The 22,223-nt window shown below is 43.4% G+C and overlaps 1 protein-coding gene across 24 annotated transcripts in view; it reads left to right on the forward strand.

Moving 5' to 3' along the window:
* The window catches only part of CADPS (calcium dependent secretion activator), a 337,672-nt gene that overhangs the window by 269,785 nt on the left and 45,664 nt on the right, over window positions 1-22,223 (forward strand). For 13 of the 24 annotated variants that reach the window (XM_077925069.1, XM_077925077.1, XM_077925073.1 and 10 more), the window contains 4 exons: window positions 6,771-6,785; window positions 8,274-8,348; window positions 10,137-10,220; window positions 20,009-20,041. In XM_077925069.1, coding sequence (XP_077781195.1) covers window positions 6,771-6,785; window positions 8,274-8,348; window positions 10,137-10,220; window positions 20,009-20,041 — 207 coding nt within the window. The remainder of the gene's footprint in view (window positions 1-6,770; window positions 6,786-8,273; window positions 8,349-10,136; window positions 10,221-20,008; window positions 20,042-22,223) is intronic. The other 11 variants (XM_077925070.1, XM_077925078.1, XM_077925086.1 and 8 more) reach the window with 1 other exon arrangement.

The raw sequence follows: 22,223 nt of genomic DNA on the forward strand, positions 1-22,223 counted from the left end.
GGCATTCATCCTGATATGTTCATGTGGAGGCTATACAACTTTGCCAACGTTTTCCAGCGTAGTTTTCCATCAGTTTTCTTATCAAACTTTTTATGGTTAGAAAAGACATGGGATAATTGCACCAGGAAATTCAGGATAACCACCAAATGTTATTATTATTATTTATTAGATTTCGAATAAGATATTCATCATAAGATCTTAGGGCGGTTTGCAGAATAAAATACAGGATAAAAACAAGTAAATCAAACCAGCAAAACAATAAACAACCCATCTTGAATTGACAACCTGAGTTTCCTCCTTTAGAGTATCCACAATTCCTTCCTTTGGAGAAAAGGAGACCTATATAAGGTCTGCCCACTGAATCCTACTGAGCCTCCAAATGTTGCCATTATCTCTCTTAATTTTCTTTAATGATCAGATATGGAAAAATTTGAGGCATTTTAGGGATTGCATTCTGCTGAACATATACACCCATATTCTCCCTGTGTCCTTATATTCAAAGGCAGCTGTTCAGACATTTGGCAGACATAATTTACCACCTTAAATATTTATATTTCTTCTGAATATTTAATGTATTGACAGGAATAACTTGTGTATCAAATATTTCTTGGTGGGTCTGGTATGTTTTTCTTCTCTGAGGTCAGATGGTCGCTAACAGAAATGCAGCATACGCACAATCTGTTGGCGGTGTCGTAATGAAACATGCCTCTCACATGCGCACCCAATGTCAGCCTAGTAAAGTGAATATAGATGGATTGAATTCATCTGCTTATAAAGCAGGCCAAAGTTTCTTTCTAGTTTAGCTGAATTAGCATCCCACTCCTACAGAGCACTTTGGAGGACCTGGGTGCTGCAAAGCTTCCTAGGGTGGATTTTCCCCCACACTGAATTAATGGGTCAGCATGACAGGAGCACCAAATCCATGCCTTTCTCTGCCCAAAGAGAGCCAGTGTGGTGTAGTGGTTAAGAGCGGTAGTCACGTAATCTGGGGAACCGGGTCCGTGTCTCCGCTCCTCCACAAGCAGCTGCTGGGTGACCTTGGGCCAGTCACACTTCTCTGAAGTCTCTCAGCCCCACTCACCTCACAGAGTGTTTGTTGTGGGGGAGGAAGGGAAAGGAGATTGTTAACCGCTTTGAGACTCCTGAAGGGGAGTGAAAGGTGGGATATCAAATCCAAACTCTTCTTCTTCTTCTTCTTCCAGTGCTGCCATACAGGTGGGACCACAAGAGGAAGAGGCACCTGAGAGCCGTTATTCCCCTCACACACCTACAATTCCCAGGGAGGAGTTAACAATCCTTCTTGCCAAGGGGCTCTGGGAACTGGAGCTCTCTGAGGGGAATAAGAGCCTCCTAAGTGCCCTTAGCAAACTACAGCCCCCAGGATTCTTTGAGGGAAGCCATGGCTGTTTAAAATGGTATCAACAATGCTTTAAATGTATGGTGCAGATGGGCCCATAGTTTAGTCCTGAGCTCGTATAAGGTATATTCTCATGTTCTTCCCATCTTCTCCACTCTGAACTAAGCACTGTGGATCTATTGGCAATTCTGTGGCAATCATTGTTGTTGTTGTTGTTGTTGTTGTTGTTGTTGTTGTTGTTTATTAGGACTCCACCCATCTGACTGGGTGTTGACCTTTAAATCCCTAAATGGCCTTGGCCCAGTATACCTGAAGGAGCGTCTCCACCCCCATCATTCTGCCCAGACACTGAGGTCCAGCACCAAGGGCCTTCTGGCGGTTCCCTCACTGCGAGAAGCCAAGTGGAACACCCTCCCATCAGATGTCAAAGAGATAAACAACTACCTGATGTTTAGAAGACATCTGAAGGCAGCCCTGTTTAGGGAAGTTTTTAATGACTGATGTTTTAATGTATTTTTAATCTCTGTTGGAAGCCCTCTAGATGGGCGGGGTTCAAATAAATTATTATTATTATTATTATTATTATTATTATTATTATTATTATTATTATTATTTATTACCACTCTGGGCAGCTTCCAACAGAATGTAAAAATACAATGAAACATCAAATATTAAAAACTTCCCAATACAAGGCTGCCTTCAGATGACTCCAGAAAGTTGTGTACTTGTTTATCATTTTGACATCTGATGACAGGATGTTCTACAGGGTGGGACCCACTACTGAGCAGGCCTTCTGGCTGGTTCCCTGTAACTTCAAATCTCACATTGAGGGAACCACCAGAAGGCCTTCAGAGCTGGACCTCAGTGTCTGGGCTAAACGATGGAAATAGAGACATTCCTTCAGGTATACAGGGCCAATGCCATTTAAAGGTCAACACTGGGAGCCAATGTAGATCTTTTAGAACCAGTGAGATATGGTCCCTGCAGCCACTCCCAGTCACCAGTCTGGCAGTCATATCCTGGATTAGTTGTAGTTTCCAAGTCACCTTCAAAGGTAGCCCCGTGTAGAGCACATTGCAGTAGTCTAAGCAGGAGATAACCAGAGCATGTATCACTCTGGCAAGACAGCATGCAGGCAGGTCGATGGAATGGGTAGACAGCTGCCCTGGACACAGAATTGACCTGCGCCTCCATGGACAACTGTGAGTCCAAGATGACCTCAAGGCTGCACACCTAACCTGCACACTAGGAGGGCTGGTACATATCCAACCCTGGTTGCATCAACTTCCTTTTTTTGCTTGCGGTAGTTCCCTGCCCCCACAACAACAAGCTGATTCACCACCATGTTCATTTCAAATGGGAATAGCAACTTTGAAGCCACCATTCAATCTACATGGAGAAGGGCTGATCTATAGCATGCAGGATAAAATGGCAGCTTCTGCTGATGGCACATAAATCAGAGGCCACTTGGCTGCAAACAGGAGCCTGCCTTAGTCAAACTGAAGAGGGCCACAGAACTTCTGTGCAGTGAGACCTGGAACAGGCACCCACAGAGCGCCCATCATTCCAATGTCTGCCAGAAGTAGGATTACCCACCAACATCCTCCCCATACATCAACCCACATCATCCACACCGTGGAGTTTCATAATTAGAGAGTAGACAGGATGCCCTGCATTGCAGCTATCGGCAGTAAATGGGTAGCTTTAAAACAGCTCCATGAGCCAAAAGGCATATCGTTGATGTAAATTTTACTTTACTCCTCTGATCTTTTTTATTACAACCTGATGTAAAGAACTATGAATATGGTATGAAGATACAGGAGACTACTGCCTTGCTGAAGCTAAGCAGGTTTGGGTCTGGTCAGTTGCCTGGATGGGTAACTGTTGCCTTTGCACCACACTGCTTTGGCTTCTGTAAGGGGAGCACAGAATAATATAAATGTCAGAAAGTAAGTAAATAGGAAGAACTTCCTAACAGTGTGAATTGTTCAGTAATGGAACAGGCCTCCTGAAAAGACAGTGGACTCGCCATCACTAAGCAGAGGTTGGATGATACTGTATTACCAGATTTCTTGGTAAGGGTGCCTCCAACTTTATGATTCTGTGATTCAGATTCCCTGAGATCCAGCGCCAAGGGTCTTCTGGCTGTTCCCTCATTGCGAGAAGTGAGGTTACAGGGAACCAGACAGAGGGCCTTCTCGGTAGTGGCGCCCGCCCCGTAGAACGCCCTCCCATCAGCTGTCAAGGAAATAAGCAGCTATCCTATTTTTAAAAGACATCTGAAGGCAGCCCTGTTTAGGGAAGTTTTTAATATTTAACTCTGTATTGTTTTTAACATTCAGTTGGGAGCCGCCCAGAGTGACTGGGAAAACTCAGCCAGATGGGTGGGGTATAAATTATTATTATTATTATTATTATTATTATTATTATTATTATTATTATTATTATTATCTATTTAGCCCTGCGGGTTCAAAATAGGGAACAGGTTTGGGGGAACAATGTAGTGCTTCTTTGAGTCAGTGCCCCCTAGTGATGGATTCCTATAGGTGAAGGGCCCTGTCGGTCTCTAAAATATACAATCCTCCCAGCGCTTCCACCAGTGCAAGCTTTGTTTGTGCCAATGGAGCTTTCCCTGGCGAAGCGGTTTGAGGATCAGACAGCTAGTCTGCAATCTTTCTGGCTGCATTCTAGTGCTGCTGTTGCTGCTGCTGCCGTTGTTGTTCTCATTTGCGTTGTAAAGGAGATTTTAATTGAAAACATATTTGTCAATACATTTCACACTGTATTATTTTGCACACACCTAGCCATCCTTTTAGTTAAATCTCATAATTTATCCAACGAAGATGAACACTTAGCAAGAGAACTGTCACCCGCCCTCACCTCCAACAAACAAACATCCTTGATTAAAACAATATGATAATGTGGCAAATTAAGCATGTCTTTTGGACTTGTATGCGAAGCCCAGATTTTTTAAAGAGAGAGGGGGGAAAAATCAGTCAAGAGAATCTTTTTATTTTAAATTCCATGCATTGCCACCATATCCCGTGGGCCGCATTTTCAAAAGCATCGATGCACTTTAGGGGAATGTCCAGCTTGCACGTTCACTACCTTTGGTGTACCTCCGCTCAGCCTAACATGCTTGTAAGGGTCCCATTTTCTGTGCATGCATCAGAGCCAGAGCGTGCCAGGTTTGGGCATGTCCTGCATTGTGCATCTCTTGGTGCTTTTCAAAATGAGGTCCAAGCCAACATAGTTTTCACTGGTGTGCATGGTGTGCATTTGCAAGCTTTGTTTGTCCTGTGCTTAGTGGGTAGCACGTGTACATATATATGTCACGGGGTCACGTCCTCCAGGGAACGCCCGTTGCTGTTTTCCGCGTCCAGGGAGTTGTTCTGTTCGGCACGTGCTTCATGATGTAGCATGCTACTCCTCAGCAGCGCTGCTGCCTGCATCCCACCATCCAGAGTAAATATCTGCAAAAGTGGCTGTGGCTGCTGGAGAAAAGAGGGATTCTGCACGCGAAGGAATACTTTTTTAGCAGATGGAGAAGCGGGAGCGGTGGAGGGTTTGCGCAAAGCACCTAGTCCCTTGGGAAGAGGGTGTCTTTTGGGTAGCCTGGCGACATGGCCCCCAGCAAACTAGAGGAGATGGCCAATGGCTTCTGCTTCCTTACCTGCATCGCCTTTCCCCAGTCCCCTTTTCGCCTGTGTAAACACAGAGCTGCCCATGGTGCCCAGCCTTCCTGAGCCAGCAGCAAGTATATTTTACATCAGGCAGGGGAGGTCATTGAAGGTTAAGTCTTTACCTTCCTCACATCAGGGTCAGGGGCAGAGATAAGCACTAGGTGGGATTCTGAAACACTGCTGCTTTTCTTAACGCATCTCTTGCTGATTTTCCCTGTGCAAATTGTAAAGCACCGAGTCGGGAGATTCCACCCTCCTCCCTCCAGCATTCCTATGCCATTTCCAGCGCCTGTAAACATGTACACAATCACATGCAAACACTGACTTGTTTGGTCCAAGTTACAAACACCTGTGCCTTTAAAACAAAAAACCTCCCTTCCGGGGCTTAGCATGAATGTACACATGTAGCAGCACATGGGTGGTAGAATGACTGCCACTTCTACACTAAAAAACAAGGCAGTTAAACAACATGGTGTAGCCTCATACCGGTCAAATTTTTCACCAGTTTAGCCCAGAACTGTCTGACTGGCAGCGGTTGCAGAGGCATTTTCTATCACCTGTTACCCCATTCTCTCTTTAACTGGAGAGGCTTGGGATCAAGCCTTGCACCTTCTGCATGTAAAGCATGGGCTATGGTCCCTTCCCAAATATTGCCATTCAGCCCTTTTTCTGCTATACCTCTTTCTGCTACCTGCAGTGATTCGTTTATTTTTAACACAGGATAGCTTCCAAAATGCACACCCTCTGTCTACAGCTTTCCAGAAGTGGAAGGGTCCATACCTCTGGGGTTAGGATTCTGCCCCCTGATTCTGCTACATATGTAGATTCGGCCTTGGGGGGGTCCTCTGTGGGAAAAGCTGCTACATTACGCACACACATGCACACACTTTTCATCCCTGCGAGCTAGTCCAACACAACCTGACAATGCAGTTAATGGAAGAACAACAAAACAGATCTTCTACATCCCATTGGAAGTTGTAGGTGTAGTTTACATTCAGTCACAACCCAAATAAATTGACTGACATCGCAGGTATGGGAATGGGTCGTTAATCAGATAGACTCTACCGAGTGAACAAAAACGTTATTTTAGGTTGTAACATTATGACGGTTAACCTAAAATTCTGAATACGATTTAAAAAATAAATAAATCTGTAATCAAAAGCCAATTCTCTTCTAATGTAAAAAAAGGTGGTGGACAAAACTCACATGTGAATTCTGGGGAAATTGTCTCTTCCCAAGTGTCAGCTTCCTCATGATGATTCAGTAAACAAGGGGGTACCATCAAACTTTAGCCATCCCCAAACTGGAGTCCAGTAAGCCCCCCCCCCCCAAAAAAAAACCAGCTGCCATGCCACTGAGCTCTACATGTATTATTATTACTATTCCTTTTTTCCCCAAATTGCAACAAAGATGATATTTCTCTGCCTCACTAGAGATGTTTCTGTGTATGTGTTCTGTGCAACAATCACTTTTCAAAAACCCGTTTTGTATTCTGCGTGTGGTTCTCTTTGGTAGCAATCTCAGGTATTTCAGTGAAAAGGGATTATATCCATTATATTTCATTTCCTTGTTGCTTATTGTTTCTGTGCATGCTGCTGCGTTTTCATGGCCCCCATTTAGAAGGTCCCATTTTTTTGAAGATTTTGTTTTTATTTATGGTTTACCTTCATATGTTCTTTTTCCTGTCTTCTGCACCTTCCTCTTTATTTCTGTCCCCAATCATCTGAAAGTTTGCTAAAGAGTGGGTAAGTGTGTCCTACATTTTCTTTTGTTTTCTTCCAAGTTCCTGTTGTAGTATGTGACTGTTCCATTGAAAGAAAGAGAAACACTGAGCAGTTCAAACTAGCGAGGAACTCTTAAGTCAGTTCTGAGGGACTAGCGTCTCACACTTCTAATTGCCCCTCACACTCCTTATTCCCCAAAGCATGATTTAGTATTTATAGCAGATTTGTCTCTTTTAATGTGGGTTTTTTTCTGGTTGGATGTTAACATTTTAAAATAACATTAGCGCAAACAAGTGGAAATAAATACAGTGACTGAGATCAGCGCTTTCAATGTTTTATTTAATGTAGGAGGGGAGGAATGTGGAAAAGAAACTTCATCATATATTAAATATTTGTTCTTCTGTGCTTTGACAAAAACAAAAGAATGCCCCCCGTAGTGTTTGCTTAGTAGTGAAAAGCCCTGTTTTTTTGACAAAGTAGATGCTTGTTTTGTTAAAATTTGGCAGAAAGCTCTTGTGCCTTGCCTCAAATCACACGCTTTTGGTAATTCTCTCAGAGCTCCGTAGGACAGCAAGGTTTGATCTGGTCAGTAATTGGGTAGAGGGGCCCATCGAGTGGGTGGGTAGCAGCTCTCGTCGTGTGTCAAAAGTGATGCTGAATGTTCAGTTGGTGTCAGTCTTTTCTATGAGCCGTCAGCACTAACCCATCGCCCCAGCATGGTATTAATTGAGGGGCCTTATAGTGTAGCAATTGCCATCTTTTGCATGAGTCAGAACACCCATGTCTCAATCATTTTTACACTTGGTCATAAAGGCTCCAATTCACTCAGGTGCTTAACAAGCACTTGCATTTGGAACTTTACATCCTTAGCTAATTTGTTTTCGCCAAGAGTGGAGTCTAAACATTAAATTCCACTTGGCTTTCTGGAAGTGGGCGACCCTTTATACCCAATGCAGCCTGTCTGCCTAAACTCGACTCCTCTGTACGTTCCCTCTGACCAACAGCAGATTTGCTGTGCACCAGGAGACAGCTGCTATGTTGCTTTTTCAGCGTGGGCTGTGTTTCAGGAGTCGTTTGAAACCTTAAAGAATGTGAATGCCTTAATTGCAACACTTTGGATCAATCAGAACTAAGAACAGATGTAAAGCGCTCTCCTACCGCTGCCCACTTTTATCATGATTTGCATATAGCAAAAAAAAAAAAGATGCCAGATTTTGTCCTCTGCTGCATGCATTTGACTCTCATTAATGTCGGCTCAGCTGCATGCATGGAACTGAAGCTAGGATTCGACCATGATTCATGAAATCCTATCAGAGGCTTCTTGGTTTAAAAAAAGAAAAGAGAAAAGAAAAATGCATTTTTTCAATCCATTACTGCCCACTACACTAGAGCACGTGTCGATCAACATTTAAATATCACAGCCGATACAACAACAAACTAGACAGAAGTGTTTGTTACCAATGATTTATGCTAATAATATTTTGCCTCCATCTTCTTCCCCCTCCTTAGCACCAGTATCACTCAAAAATAGATGAACTAATTGAAGAAACCGTCAAGGAAATGATAACGCTCCTAGTTGCAAAGGTAACCTTCAGCTTCAGGTGAACCGATTCACTGTTAACATCACTCTCTCTTTTTTCCCTCTCTCCCTCTTTTAAACAGCATTTCCATTAAAATGTGACACATTAAGAAGTTTGGGTGGTTTGTTGTTTCTCACAGGAGAGATCATACATCACTCAGTCTCGACAGACGGAACATTTCGTGATTGCAGTCTGTACGAAGCAACACAAGGGTGCTGAACTTACAAAGTGCAGTTCAAGACAAAGACTGCAAAGCTCTTGTTTTCTGAACTTGATCACATTATCTGGACTGATTGGTTATAGCCGTTCATTGCCAGTTTGCAGGGAGAGTCCTAGGACTATAAGCTTACCTCTATGGGTCCACATCCCCTCTTTCCAGGTCCTCTACTGAGCTTTCCATCACACCCAGTTGCACCAGAGCAGAAAGTAACTAGACTGGGTCAAACCCCAACACTTGGCCAAACGTAATTTATTTTGGTTCCATCTTATCTCTGGGTGATAGGTTCCAAGGTTTTTTAGGAGGATGCTTTATGTGGTTTTAATCCTTATAGTTCTTATGGCTTTTTATAATGTTGTGATTGTCAATCACTTTGAACTGTCAGGAAGGGTGTAATGCAAAATACAATGAACTCAGAAGCATTCTCATATATATGGCATATTGTGTGGCGATGGCAGCCATTTATCAATAGTACTGCTTCATCTAGTTTTCCATTTCCAGACTAAAAAGCATCTTGCAATGCAGACTTCTGCCTGTGATCCTTGTAACACTTTGTATAAATGTTTTAAATAAATTAAATAAATGCACCATGCTTGCATTTATTTTAACTTCAATTAGGCAAACCAGGGGAGGACTATAAGGATCACAAAATAATTACAAGGACCTGTAGAACATATGGGACAACACGTGCCATTCTGGGTCTCCATCAAGGACCTACCAGCTGTTCTCCATTTGGTATTACTCTCGAGGAGTAACATATTTCTTGCACCTTATGCTTGGGAGTTGCACTCTCATTAGCTTCTGCAATGTACGGCACCAACATAACTGCCTTTCTCTACACAGAATGACCAATATAGCAGGCAGAGAGCAGCTGAAAGAGTTTTAATGAACATGTGATATACACACACACAACACAAAGGCACTTCGCTTTATTTTTATTCTTTTGCTTTTGATCAACAAACATTGAAAATGCAAGGGAATCTCAGAAGAGGGATTTTCTTCCTTGTGCATAATTTTGTTGCCAAAACAGAAAACCAAATTAGAAACCTCCTAAACATTTGAAGATGAAATTGTTTTAGGTGGAAGCAAGAAAGGATTAAACATTTTCATTGATATGCTTGTCCTTTGAAAGCAAGCAACTGCTTTCCAGTTACTTATATTATTATTAATAATAGTTAATAAGCTTGGTGATGCCAAAAGAAAAATAAGTCAGTGGCTATACTTGATTCTCTTTATTCATGTATTCCATGACACAGTGCTAATTTAGGGAAAATGTTTAGTTATAGACAATATCAGCTCTTTACTCCAGAATAGTCAACTAGATTACCCCACACATACAACTTGACTTTTCTTAATCTTCTGCAATGACTTTCCTCCCTGCTAATTAGAGGATAGAGTTCTTTATCTCGTCATTGAAGTGTCATATCGCTATAAGCAATCTACATAGCTAGAAGCTGGTTGATACACTTGGAAATCCCATTTTACTCCGATGGACTTAATACTGATTTGCTCAGTTGCAATCAGGGTGATTTGATTATTCTTGCAACTGAAGTATATCTCCTTTTGTTCCTCCAGTTTGTCACAATTCTGGAAGGAGTCTTGGCCAAACTATCCAGATACGACGAAGGGACGTTGTTTTCTTCTTTCCTGTCATTTACTGTAAGTTGCCTTCTTCATCCAACCACCCAATTGTCCCTGCTTTTTGCTCCTAGCACTTTTCAATTCAATGTTCATATTTTAAAAGTAGTTTTTTCATGGACTGAAGGATGGTTCTGGTTAAAACCACAAGGGAACATCTTGCATGCTCTGAAGTTATCTGATACCAACCATCTTGCTGAAGCTCAGCAGGTATGGGTTTGGTCCGTGTTCCAGTGGAAAAGCAATTCCTGGGAACTGTATAAATACCGCTTTGAGTTCCATGATGGGTGAAAAAGAGCATATAAATATAATGAATATATTAAGAAGTACCAAAATAATAAAAGAGACTGTATACCTTTCCAGAACCCTGCCAACTAAAAGTGTGTTATGGTGGCTAGTCGGGGGGGACGGGACCTGAGTGTGAATCCGTCTCAGTGGCCAAATTTACTGGGTGACCTTGGACTAGTTGCCATCTCTCAGATTGACCTACCTCACAGAGTTGTTGTGCGGATTTAAGGAAGAACCATGTATGCTGCCCTAAAGGCAAGATGAAAGTCGGAGAGGGAAGTGTTCATTATCTATTTCCCTACTTTTATATACCCATCCAGTCCAACATCCTGTTCTCACAGTGGCCTATCAGATGCGGAAAACCCCATGTTCAATCCCAGACATCTCCAGGCAGGGCTGGGCGATTTCCCTATCTGAAACCCTCGAGAGACTCTGCCAATCAGAATATACAATACTAAGCTAGATGAACCAATGGTCAGACTTAGTATAAGACAGCTTCCTATTCTCCTGTGTTCCCATGTTGATGTATGGAGGAGGTCTGTATATAGATCAGAATTTCTGTCCCTTTAATAATCTGCTGGATCAGGGCAATTAACTATAATGAGGTTCAAAGATGGAGATATAGACTTGGTTTAGATCTAAACATTTCTGATGAAACATGAGCATGGTGTTCACTCTCCCCCCCCCCCTTGGCTTCCTCCCCTCGCAAACTGAGCTTTGAGGAAGGTATAATGGTTTGTTAAACCACAGTTTCCTGTGACATCCAAACCAGGAAAGTTTTAAGTACAGCTTTCCAAGCAAGTTGGATACCTTTCCCATGCAACATCACAAACAATAAACTACTAACTCAGCCAGGCAGCCAACCACATGTGGGGAACTTTACCACTTCATGAAATTCCTAACTTGTAACACACAGGGGAATATGGGCGCATCCACCAGTAACAAGTGGGGAAGAAAATTTTGTAGTCCCTTCCAATTCTGTTATTCTATGATAGACATCCTCTTATCGATCTACTTTGAGCTCTGTTGCTCCTGTCGATCTTGCCGTCTGAGGTGGTTGCCTTGCCTTATGGGCTCTGGTGCTCACAATTTTTTGAAGGAAAGAATGTGTTTTGAAAGTGCTTTAAAGGTATTGTGTGTACACAGCCTCTGATGAATATGTTCGCTAACAAGGATCTTAAACTAGAGCTTGAATATTAATACACTGGTATTAAACCATAGCTCCTTATTTCAAACACAGTTGTTACTAACTAGTTTAATTAAACTAGGTTGTAAGCACCAAGAAAGGAAGGGGCAAGGGGACAAAGTGAGAAAGAAGTGTTTGGTCTTGTTGTTTGCTCCCAGCTGCTAGACTGTAACTTAGCAAGGCAAGAACTGAGCATCCAGACTGGGCCAAATATTACAAAGCTTTGGGGAGGTATCCCGTATGCTTACAACACTATGCCTAAAAGAAGCATCAGCAGGGTAACATAATTCTCTAAGTCTGTAGCATCATCCTTAATGCAGAATAACAAGAAGCATTGTTCCTATTATAGTCCATTTGATTCTCCTTTCGCTATACAAACAAATCATTTCAAAAAACATTGTCAGATTTTTTTTATTACTATAAGTAAGTATAAAAAAAAAAATCTACAAACACCCAGCCTTCTACCAACTCCTTTTATCAAACATTGTCCACTTGCTTAGAAAATGACATGTCACCAGGGGTCTTATGACAAGCCGTTTTATCACCTAGTAGGATACCCTCATTTTCAATTCTTGCTGTGAAATTCAGCTTAAAATTAATGCATCAGTTGTCCTAATAGCATTCTCACTAACCACATCATTATAAAATATTCTTTGGATTCCTCCCCCCTTAATGGAACATCATTCTACATTTAGTCAAGGAGCTGGAGAAAGATGTTTTCTACAGTCAATAGTGTTTCTTGGACCTGGAAGTCCAGTCATTAGGTGGGTATCTCTGCCTAAAGAAAAGAATTGCAACCAAGCTGATGACAGCTGCTCAAGATTCATTTCATCTGAAGCATCTCTTCGCTTTGAACAGGAGAGTGGGGAATGAATTACTGCTACATTAATTAAAACTAGAGAGTGTATTTTACCCCCGGGACAGGTTACTGGCAATCTAATTTTTGTTCAGCACAAATTTTTTGTCATAAACTGAGAAATTTCATGGGAAAAGTCACATAATTCCTGATGAGCTGCAGCCTAGCAAAGAGATCACACAACATCCGGCAGCATGAAAATTGCAATGTATGTAGCCAAGTTTTACACTAAAGAAAAACAAGCAGTTGTGGTTGGCTGGTTGTTGTTTTTAAGGGGGGGGGGAGAAGCTTAGGGTTGTTTTGTGAGAAGGCAATGTGGAAGACAGACTGAGTCATTGCCATATTATATCTCAATTGCGGCAAACGTTCATTTTATTTTGCCGCGGTTCCATGACTTCTTATTTCTGGTCTCTAATATTTTCTCTGCTTCTAGTTTTGTTACAGTAGCAAAACACCTACTGTATTACTCTCTTCCTTTGCTGTGTCTACAAATACCTTAATGTCAGTGAGATAACAGTAACTAAGTTATTACTTTTTTGTAGATTATTTCCATTAGTTTTTAAGATATACAAATTGTTCTCAGCTACAGTATGTCCTCAAACAAACAGTTACTGTTTTTATGGTTGTTGCTACTTAACCTTCATTTCGTGTCAGCTATCCTAGATTAGAATGCGATTAACAGGTTTTTTTTGAACGTTTTAAAATGCTTTCAGAATGTCTTTGATGCTATTGTTGTTGATGTATTTGAAGCGCTGGACTCCTTTGAGAGGAAGGGAGGCAGATATAAATTGAATGAAGAAAGAGAGACGGGAGGGGAGGGATAGTGTCTTCAACTAAAGAGTTGGGACACGCAAGTACGTTGAGCCCCAGCCTACTGTGTATCACTCAAATAACAGTCCTGCCGTTTTGCTTTTTGTTGCTGTTTAGGAACCTCTAAGGCAGTGTTTTTCAACCACTGTGCTGTGGCACCCTGGGGTGCCTTGAATGATAGTCAGGGGTGCCGCAAACAACACTGGCCTCTGTCGTTCTATCTTTCCTTCCCTCCCTCCTCTGATGCCCTCTCACATCTCTGCTTCCCAAAGGCTTGCACAGCTGTTTGTTGCAGCAGCCCTGGCTACAAGCTCCCCAGGTGAATGGTGCCTCTGGGACTGGCCAGGGGGTGCTTCCCAGGCCCCTGTAGAGCAGTGTGAGGAGGCACCTCTCTTTGGGGCAGGGGGGGCAGCTCAAAGACCAGGGTGGCAACTGTGGTTGCCCAGAGGACTCTCAGTGTGGTGTAGTGGTTAAGAGTGGTGGACTCATAATCTGGTGAACCGGGTTCGTGTCCCCGCTCCTCCACATGCAGCTGCTGGGTGACCTTCGGCTAGTCACACTTCTCTCTGAAGTCTCTCAGCCTCACTCACCTCACAGAATGTTTGCTGTGGGGAAGGAAGGGAAAGGAGATTGTTAGCCGCTTTGAGACTCCTTAGGGGTGGCACAGTGGGTTAAACCACAGAGCCTAGGACTTGCCGATCAGAAGGTCGGTGGTTCGAATCCCCGCGGCGGGTGAGCTCCCATTGCTCGGTCCCTGCTCCTGCCAACCTAGCAGTTCGAAAGCACATCAAAGTGCAAGTAGATAAATAGGTACCGCTCCGGCAGGAAGGTAAACGGCGTTTCCGTGCACTGCTCTGGTTCGCCAGAAGCGGCTTAGTCATGCTGGCCACATGACCCGGAAGCTGTACACCGGCTCCCTCGGCCAGTAAAGTGAGATGAACGCTGCAACCCCAGAGTCGGTCATGACTGGACCTAATGGTCAGGGGTCCCTTTACCATTAGGGTAGTGATAAAGCGGGATATCAAATCCAAACTCTTCTTCTTCTTCAGGGAGAGGAGAGAGGAGAGGAGGTTGAAGGAACACTCCACAACAGAGGGTGTTTGAAAAATTGTTAGAGGCTGCCAGCTCTGAAGGCAAGGGGTGACATAGCTGGGCCCCTATGCCTCACAGGGGTGACACAGAAAGAATGTAGTTGGTCAAGGAAGCAGTGGACTCAAAAAGTTTGAAAACATTTGCACTAAGGGAAAGAGAAAGATTGGAGAAGGTGCAAAAGTGTGTGCATGCTAAGCACCAAAGGAGATGGCTAGGGTAACAAAATTGGTTTTCTTTTTAGTTATCGTTCTAATTGTTTCCTTGTGGTCTTGTTTCAGAGCTATACTGTAGAGCAGGAGGTATCTATGTGAGGTCCAATAAATGTACACGGAGGGCCGATTTAAATATTGTGCCAACTCTAGATTACAGGGCAAGGGAGACCTTGCTTGGGAGGCAGGATTTCAGTTGTTTTCCTAATCTCTAAGCACAGCCACAAGTCATTGACTGGATGGGTTGCAAGGAAGTTCTCAAGGGAAGAGGAAGGTAGATTGATGCCAGTGACAGCAGGTGCTCTCAGGCCCCTGGTCTTTTCCTGCTGGAGGGTGGGATTGCCAGGCCCAAAACCCCTAGCAGGAAAGCAATGCTGCATGTGCTGTCTCTGTGGGGGAGACAGGCCTCCCTCCTGCTCCCCTTCCTCTGCTAAGTTTATTCAAATTACGTGCTAGGGATCATTAGGGAAATGATTGAGAATAAAGCTGCCAATATCATAATGCAAATCTGTGGTGTGACCACAGTTTTGAGTTGGGTGAAGAGCTCTGGTTACCACCTTAACTCAAAAGTGATGTTGCAGAATGGAGAAAGTTACAGAAAAGGCAACCAGAGTGATCATGAGGTTGGGAAGGTTACAACATTTGGGGCTTTTCCATTTCAAACAAAGGCGAAGTTTGTAGTTTGCAAGCATGGTGAGAAGAAATGGAATAGGCCTCTCATAAAATTAGAACTTGGGGCCACCGAATGAAGCTGAATGCTGAAACATTTGGGACACGCACAAAAAAAAATCAAGTACTTTTCAGACAGCACATGGTTAAAGCATGGAATTTGCTTTCTCAGGATGTACTGACAGCCACCAGCATGAATGTCTTTCAAAGGGTTTAGGTAAATTCATGGAGGATGAGGCTGTCAATGGCTTCTGGTCACGATCACTACGTCATACCTTCCATATCACAAGCAATATGCCTTTTCTTCAGGAGTGGTTGCTATGCACTTGGCCATAGGAGTCAGGTCCTAGGGACCATGGGGGCTTTGGCCCCCCACAATAAAATATTTGAGGGGCTTGCCCCCCCCCCCACAAAAAGGGCATTGCCGTTCAAATGGGGTGTGTGCACTGCACCATGTGTGGGGCAGGGCTTACCTGGGCTCCCACCATATTCCATTCATGTTGGCACCCCTGCACCTGGCCTCCTGGCAGCAGAGTCAATACCACTGAATGGGAGGGGCAAGGTGGTAGGGAGGGTCAGTCAGTGCTGTGTGGCTTGTTTAGTGGAGCCATTCTGGCTCGCCCACTGATGCACCTGTACCATGCTGCAGTCACCAGCCAGGTTTGATTATCCCAGTGATGGAGACAATGATCTCAAACCTTCCTGATGTTCGAGACTGTCCAATTTACTTTTTCATCAGGGGGAAATAATAAGTGGCAGCTGGACACGCAGCCTAGGCAGGGATGGTGGGGGATATTGGAGAGTAACATAGCATTGGTATGCGTTCCAATGCACATTCATGTCCAGCATGCATGTGCTATAAAGCACAGCAGTAGGTACTTGACTGCTTTTTTTAGGCAAGGGAGCAAGATCCCCAGGGGGGCACAGAATTTCATAAATATCCAATACATTCTGGGCTTTCCATTGATATTAGAGGAGAAGGGAGGGATGGTGGCAAAGTGCAGAGCCCGTCCAAAGGTTCACCTTATATCCTTTTGGATTTCAAAGTCTATGGTCATTTATAAATTAAAGGTAAAGAAAGGTAGGTCCATTAGGTCCAGTCGCAGACAACTCTGCGGTTATGTGCTCAACTCGCTCTATAGGCCGAGGGAGCCGGTGTTTGTCCGCAGACAGCTTCCAGGTCATGTGGCCAGCATGACTAAGCCGCTTCTGGCAAACCAGAGCAGCGCACAGAAACGCCGTTTACCTTCCCACCGGAGTGGTACCTATTTATCTAATTGTACTTGACGTGCTTTTGAACTGCTAGGTTGGCAGGAGCAGGGACCGAGCAACGGGAGCTCACCCCGTCATGGGGATTTGAACCGCCAACCTTCTGATCGGCAAGCCCTAAGCTCTGTGATTTAGACCACAGCACCACCTGCATCTCAATCTATAAATAATGCCTTCTTAATTCTAACTTTCCCTGAATAGGGTATTTTTAAAATAGATGTGTGACAGTGATTTCCCCACCCCCAATACCTTTTAACTGCATGTGGCTTGATTTTAGTGGTCCTATTTAGTGGTTCCTTGCTTCGCAGTCTCAACCGATGCATTTCCCAACTGGAACATGTAATTTATTCATCGCAAGATGCAGGTGTGTGCCTGCTTGTGTGTCTAATATTTAGGCTATTTTACCTGTAGCTTTCGAAATATTTAGAAGCAGGTGAGCATTTAGAACCCAAACAAGGATGCTGATCGGTGATTTATTCTAATTAGATACATGCTTGCTATAGAAATTCTCAGCCCTGCAGATGGGATGCATTATGGTACCTTTGCAAAAGGGTCTCTCTGTCCATCTGGAAACCATTCCGTTAGATATGTTAACTCGGAAATTCATGGACTCCCGCCCCCCCAACAACAACAACAACACATTCTGTTGCCAGCTGCAGAAATAACCCATTTGCTTTTACATTGCCTACCAAGAAGGGCCACAGAAAGGAGGGAAGAGCTTTTGACATTAATAATGCTGAAGGCATGATTGCAATACCAAATGCCCATAAGTCATTGTTCCCAACTCCATACAAGCCAGAGGCCCTTTCTTACATTATTCTGGTGGAATGGGAGCAGGGCTCTTTACCAGCTGGAACTCATTTCCGGCACCTCTCAGGTGGGCACCATTGTCATTATGAGAGAACAAGGGAAGCGTTCATGGTGAGTTCCAGCTCCTCTTTTTCTAGACTGGGTGGGAGTCATTGCAATGCATTAAAACATAAGAGCCTGTTGGATCCAGCCAATGGCCCATCTGGTCCAGCATCCTGTTCTCACAGTGGTTAACCAGATGCCTGTGGGAAGAAGAAGAGGAGGAGGAGGAGGAGTTTGGATTTGATATCCCACTTTATCACTCCCCTTAAGGAGTCTCAAGGCGGCTAACAATCTCCTTTCCCTTCCTCCCCCACAACAAACACTCTGTGAGGTGAGTGGGGCTGAGAAACTTCAAAGAAGTGTGACTGGCCCAAGGTCACCCAGCAGCTGCATGTGGAGGAGCGGAGATGCGAACCTGGTTCACCAGATTACGAGTCTACCGCTCTTAACCACTACACTACACGGACTCCCACTAGCAGGACCTGAGCACAAAAAGAGCCCTCTCATCACCTGCGGTTTCCAGCAACTGGTATTCAGAAGCATCTTTTCTCTGACTGTGGAGGCAAAGCACAGTCATCATGGCTAGTAGCCATTCCTCTGCCACAAGTGTTCTGTGAGAAGCTCCAGGTCACATGGATGGAGGTGCCAATCTGACATGGGGCTTCTCATATTACTTTGGCAGCCCAGGATGGAGACACACTGCAGAAGCTCCAAATCCAACAGAGCAATAAGAAAGGAAGGATCCCACTGAAGCCACAGGGACAAGCTTTTATTTCTGAAACAAATCATTAGTGATTCATCTAGTACTCTGTTCTGCATTTCTGGAATTTTTCTTAAAGCATGTGCCAAATATTTGTCTTAAATTATTATTAATAATAATAATAATAATAATAATAATAATGATAATAATAATAATAAATTTATATATTGCCCTATACCCAGAGGTCTCAGGGTGGTTCACAGAATAAAATCAAAATATAAAACCACAAAATATATAATCAAAATACAAACAACAACCCAATAACACACACACACACCAAAAAACCCTCATTTTAAAAGGGCATAGGATGCCAATCAAATCAACCAAAGGCCTGGTAAAAAAAGGAAGGTTTTGCCTGGTGCCTTAAGGTGTATAATGAAGGCGCCAGGCGAACTTCCCTGGGGAGAGCATTCCACAGATGGGGAGCCACTGCACAGGAGGCCCGTTCTCATGTTGCCACCCTCTGGACCTCTCGAGAAGGAGGCACAGGAAGAAGGGCCTCAGAAGATGATCTCAGGGTCCGGGTAGGTTCATATGGAAAGAGGCATCCCTGGAGGTATTGCGGTCCTGAGCCGTTTAGGGCTTTATAAGTCAAAACCAGCACTTTGAATTGGGCCCGGAAACCAAATGGTAGCCAGTGCAGTCGGACCAGGGTCAGTGTAATGTGTTCGAACTGTCTTGCTTTGGTGAGCAACCTGGCTGCTGAATTCTACACTAGCTGAAGTTTCTGAACTGTCTTCAGACTCAGCCCCACATATAACGCGTTGCATTATTCTAGCCTTGAGGTTACCAGAGCATAGACAACAGTAATTAGGCTATCCTTGTTCAGGATAGGGCCACCAGCTGAAGCTGATGGAAGGCACTGAGGCCACCTGAGCCTCGAGCAACAGCAAAGGATCCAGGAGTATCCCCAAGCTACAAACCTGCTCCTTCAGAGGAAGTGTAACCCATCAAGAGCAGGCAATTCCCACCCATCTGGTCTAGGGAACCACCCATTAATAGTGTGTCAGTCTTATTTAGATTGAGTTTCAGTTTGTTGGCTCTCATCCAATCCATTACTGAGGCAAGACACTGGTCCAGCACTTCCACTGCCTCACCTGCAGATGTAAAGGAGAAACAGAGCTGAGTGTCATCAGCATACTGCTGACAACGTATTCCAAACCTCTGGGAAACCCCACCCAGTGGTTTCATGTAGATGTTAAACAATGTAGGGGATAGGATTGAGCCCTGCGAAACCCCACGTTGAAGGTTCCAAGGGGCTGAAAAGCATTCCCCAAACAACACCCTCTGGAACCACCGCAAAGCGGTGCCACCCACCCTTAGTTTGGACAGTTGCTCCAGAAGGATGCCATGGTTGATTCTATCAAAAGCTGCTGAAAGATCAAGAAGAATTAACAGGGACCTGTTTCCCTTGTCTCTGTCTCTCAACGGAGGTCATCATACAGGGTGACCAAAGCAGTTTCTGTGCCAAAACAGGGCCTAAACTCCAATTGAAATGGATCCAGAAAATCAGTTTCTTACAAAAGCGCCTGGATCTGGTCTGCGATCACTCACTTCAGAACCTTGCTCAGGAAAGGGAGATTAGCAAGTGGCCTATAGTTAGTTAGGTTTTATCTTCTAAGTGGTTCAGTATGCTTAATTAGAATCTATCCTTCAGTGCCATGTACATTGAATTGGTCTAATAATTACTGCATTTTTATTTTATAGTAATACTGCTAAGTTGTCCTATTTTGCTTCCCTGTTTGTGTTTTTTTTTTTTTTGTATAGCTCGAAAGCATAATTTAAAATTAATCTAAAGTTGGCTTTTTTCTGTTTCAGGTGAAGGCAGCTTCCAAATACGTGGATGTGCCCGTAAGCACACAAAAAATTACAATAATTTTTGCAATAGTTCCTGCTATGTATTTTTAGAAGAAGAAAAAATTGAGGGTTTTTTTCTTCCCCTTAAAATCCTCTTAGCTAATGGTGTACTATAGACTCCTGTTTACAAAAATTTCTGAGAGCTGATTTATCCTGAAAGTTCCCTGTTAATTTTACCCTATAGATATGCTTGCATTTATGATTCTCTGTCCCTTGCATCATATGCTGTTTATCATCCACCAAATATGTAAAACAAGGCCCAGAATCTAAATGTGTCCTCCAAGGGATGTCACTACAGCCACAGAACTTTTCTGAATTTGGGCACAACCTGCCATTAGCATGGAAAGGGTAACTTCACACTAACACTGTAATAACAGCAGGGTTGGACTACCAACTACAAAAAAATGTTGGCTCAAACTACAACTATACCACTGTAAGTGGTAAGTGTGGGAAGGCCCAAAGATGAGTAGTAAACTATCTTTGGCGATCACTCGTAGCCGAGTAAGATTGTCTTCCATAAACACGGTTTTAACAATGAGTCCGTAAGTGACTGTGGAGGCCAATTCTGGATCCACACGTCCTTCCACGAGGCCATACTGGGCAGGAGGAGGCAACAGGCCCAGGAAATGAAGGAAGATACTGTCACGCATTTGAGTGGCATAGTGGGAAGTGGTTCCTGAGAGCTACCAGCATCTTGAAACAATGGCTTTGAAGACCAGGCTGCAAAGATGGGGGTCTGTCGTAATTGTGGTACACAGGCAGTACAAGGTCTAAAATGAGGCCTGGCCAGAAGAGGGGGCTTGTGAGGTTGAAGAAGGAGAGAGAGCAATAGTTCAGTTTGCTAGGCCTAGCAAGAGGGAAATTAAAGCCAAAGCAGAGGTCAGGAATGTACATTAGGAAATTTAAAAACTCATCATTCTTCCATTCTTTCTTGTTGTCTTTCCCAGGTGGCAAGCAACAATATAAGCAATAAAAATGTAACACAGCATTATTAATAAAGCTTCTTAAAATTAAAAAATACAAAAATGGCAAAGCGGTAAAATAGAAACCATTTCCAACCGCAGCAATACAAAAATATAATGGCAACATGTCCAGCAAACAGCTTGGCTAAAAACCATAAAAACTCCAGAAGGAGTTTTACAGAGGCCCAAACTACCTTATTCAAAATCAGATAAGCTGATGATAGCACCAGGTCAGTTCTTACTAACATAATTTAAGTGTAACCCAGATAGGCAGAAATGTTGAATTGGTGCTGTGTATACCAAAACCAGCCTTGAACATTTCTGCAAAATAACCACATTATATCATTCTTATAAGGGCAAATAGTGCTGCTACCTGCATCTCTCTATTCAGAGCTTGGATTATAATGAAGAGAACTCTTAAAGATCTCAGGCAAAGCACTCTGCTTGCCAGAAATTAACATTTAAATTAAGTTTAAGTGCAGTATATAAATGTTGGTGGGAGTCAAGGATTATGACTGATAAACAGGAGGCAATTGCAGACAGACTTTTTTAAAATGAGAATTTATAAACATGAATGACTACTTTTAACTTTACAAATATGGATCCATATGTAGAATTTGGAAGATAAAGATGTTTACAAATTAGTACAGAGAAGCTATATGTGGTTTTGATCAGTAAACTGTTTTGCTTACTTCAGTATATATTTATGGAAGTTACAGGCAGGGTTTAGAATTTATTCCTTTTTCTTTTCACATTATGAAACATCATGACCGTTGTTTTGAAACCTTCCCACCCAAGTAGTCTAATCCACCAAATACCTGGTTACAGAATATGTAGGTGCCAGGCGAGCCTGCCTGGGGAGAGTTTTCCACAAATGGGAAGCCACCGCAGAAAAGACCCGTTCTCATGCTGCCACCCTCCATACTTCTCATGGCCCCTCTCATGGAGGGAGTGCATGAAGAAGGGCCTCAGATTATCATTGCAGGGTATTAGGAAAATACCTGCCCCCCATGGCTCAGGAACCTTAACATCAGGTTCCGACAACACCTATAGATTTGATATCTGCTTTCAGCTATAGGGGATTGCCAATCTCTGGACCATTGCAGCATCAAACTGTGTGATTGCAGGAATTACAGGTGGGACATAAAATCACAGAACTGTAGAGTTGGAGGGGGTCCCAAGGGTCATCCAGTCCAACGCTCTGCAATGCAATG

Source organism: Podarcis muralis, chromosome 2 (genome assembly GCF_964188315.1).
Source record: "Podarcis muralis chromosome 2, rPodMur119.hap1.1, whole genome shotgun sequence".
In the NCBI taxonomy this organism is placed as follows: domain Eukaryota; kingdom Metazoa; phylum Chordata; class Lepidosauria; order Squamata; family Lacertidae; genus Podarcis; species Podarcis muralis.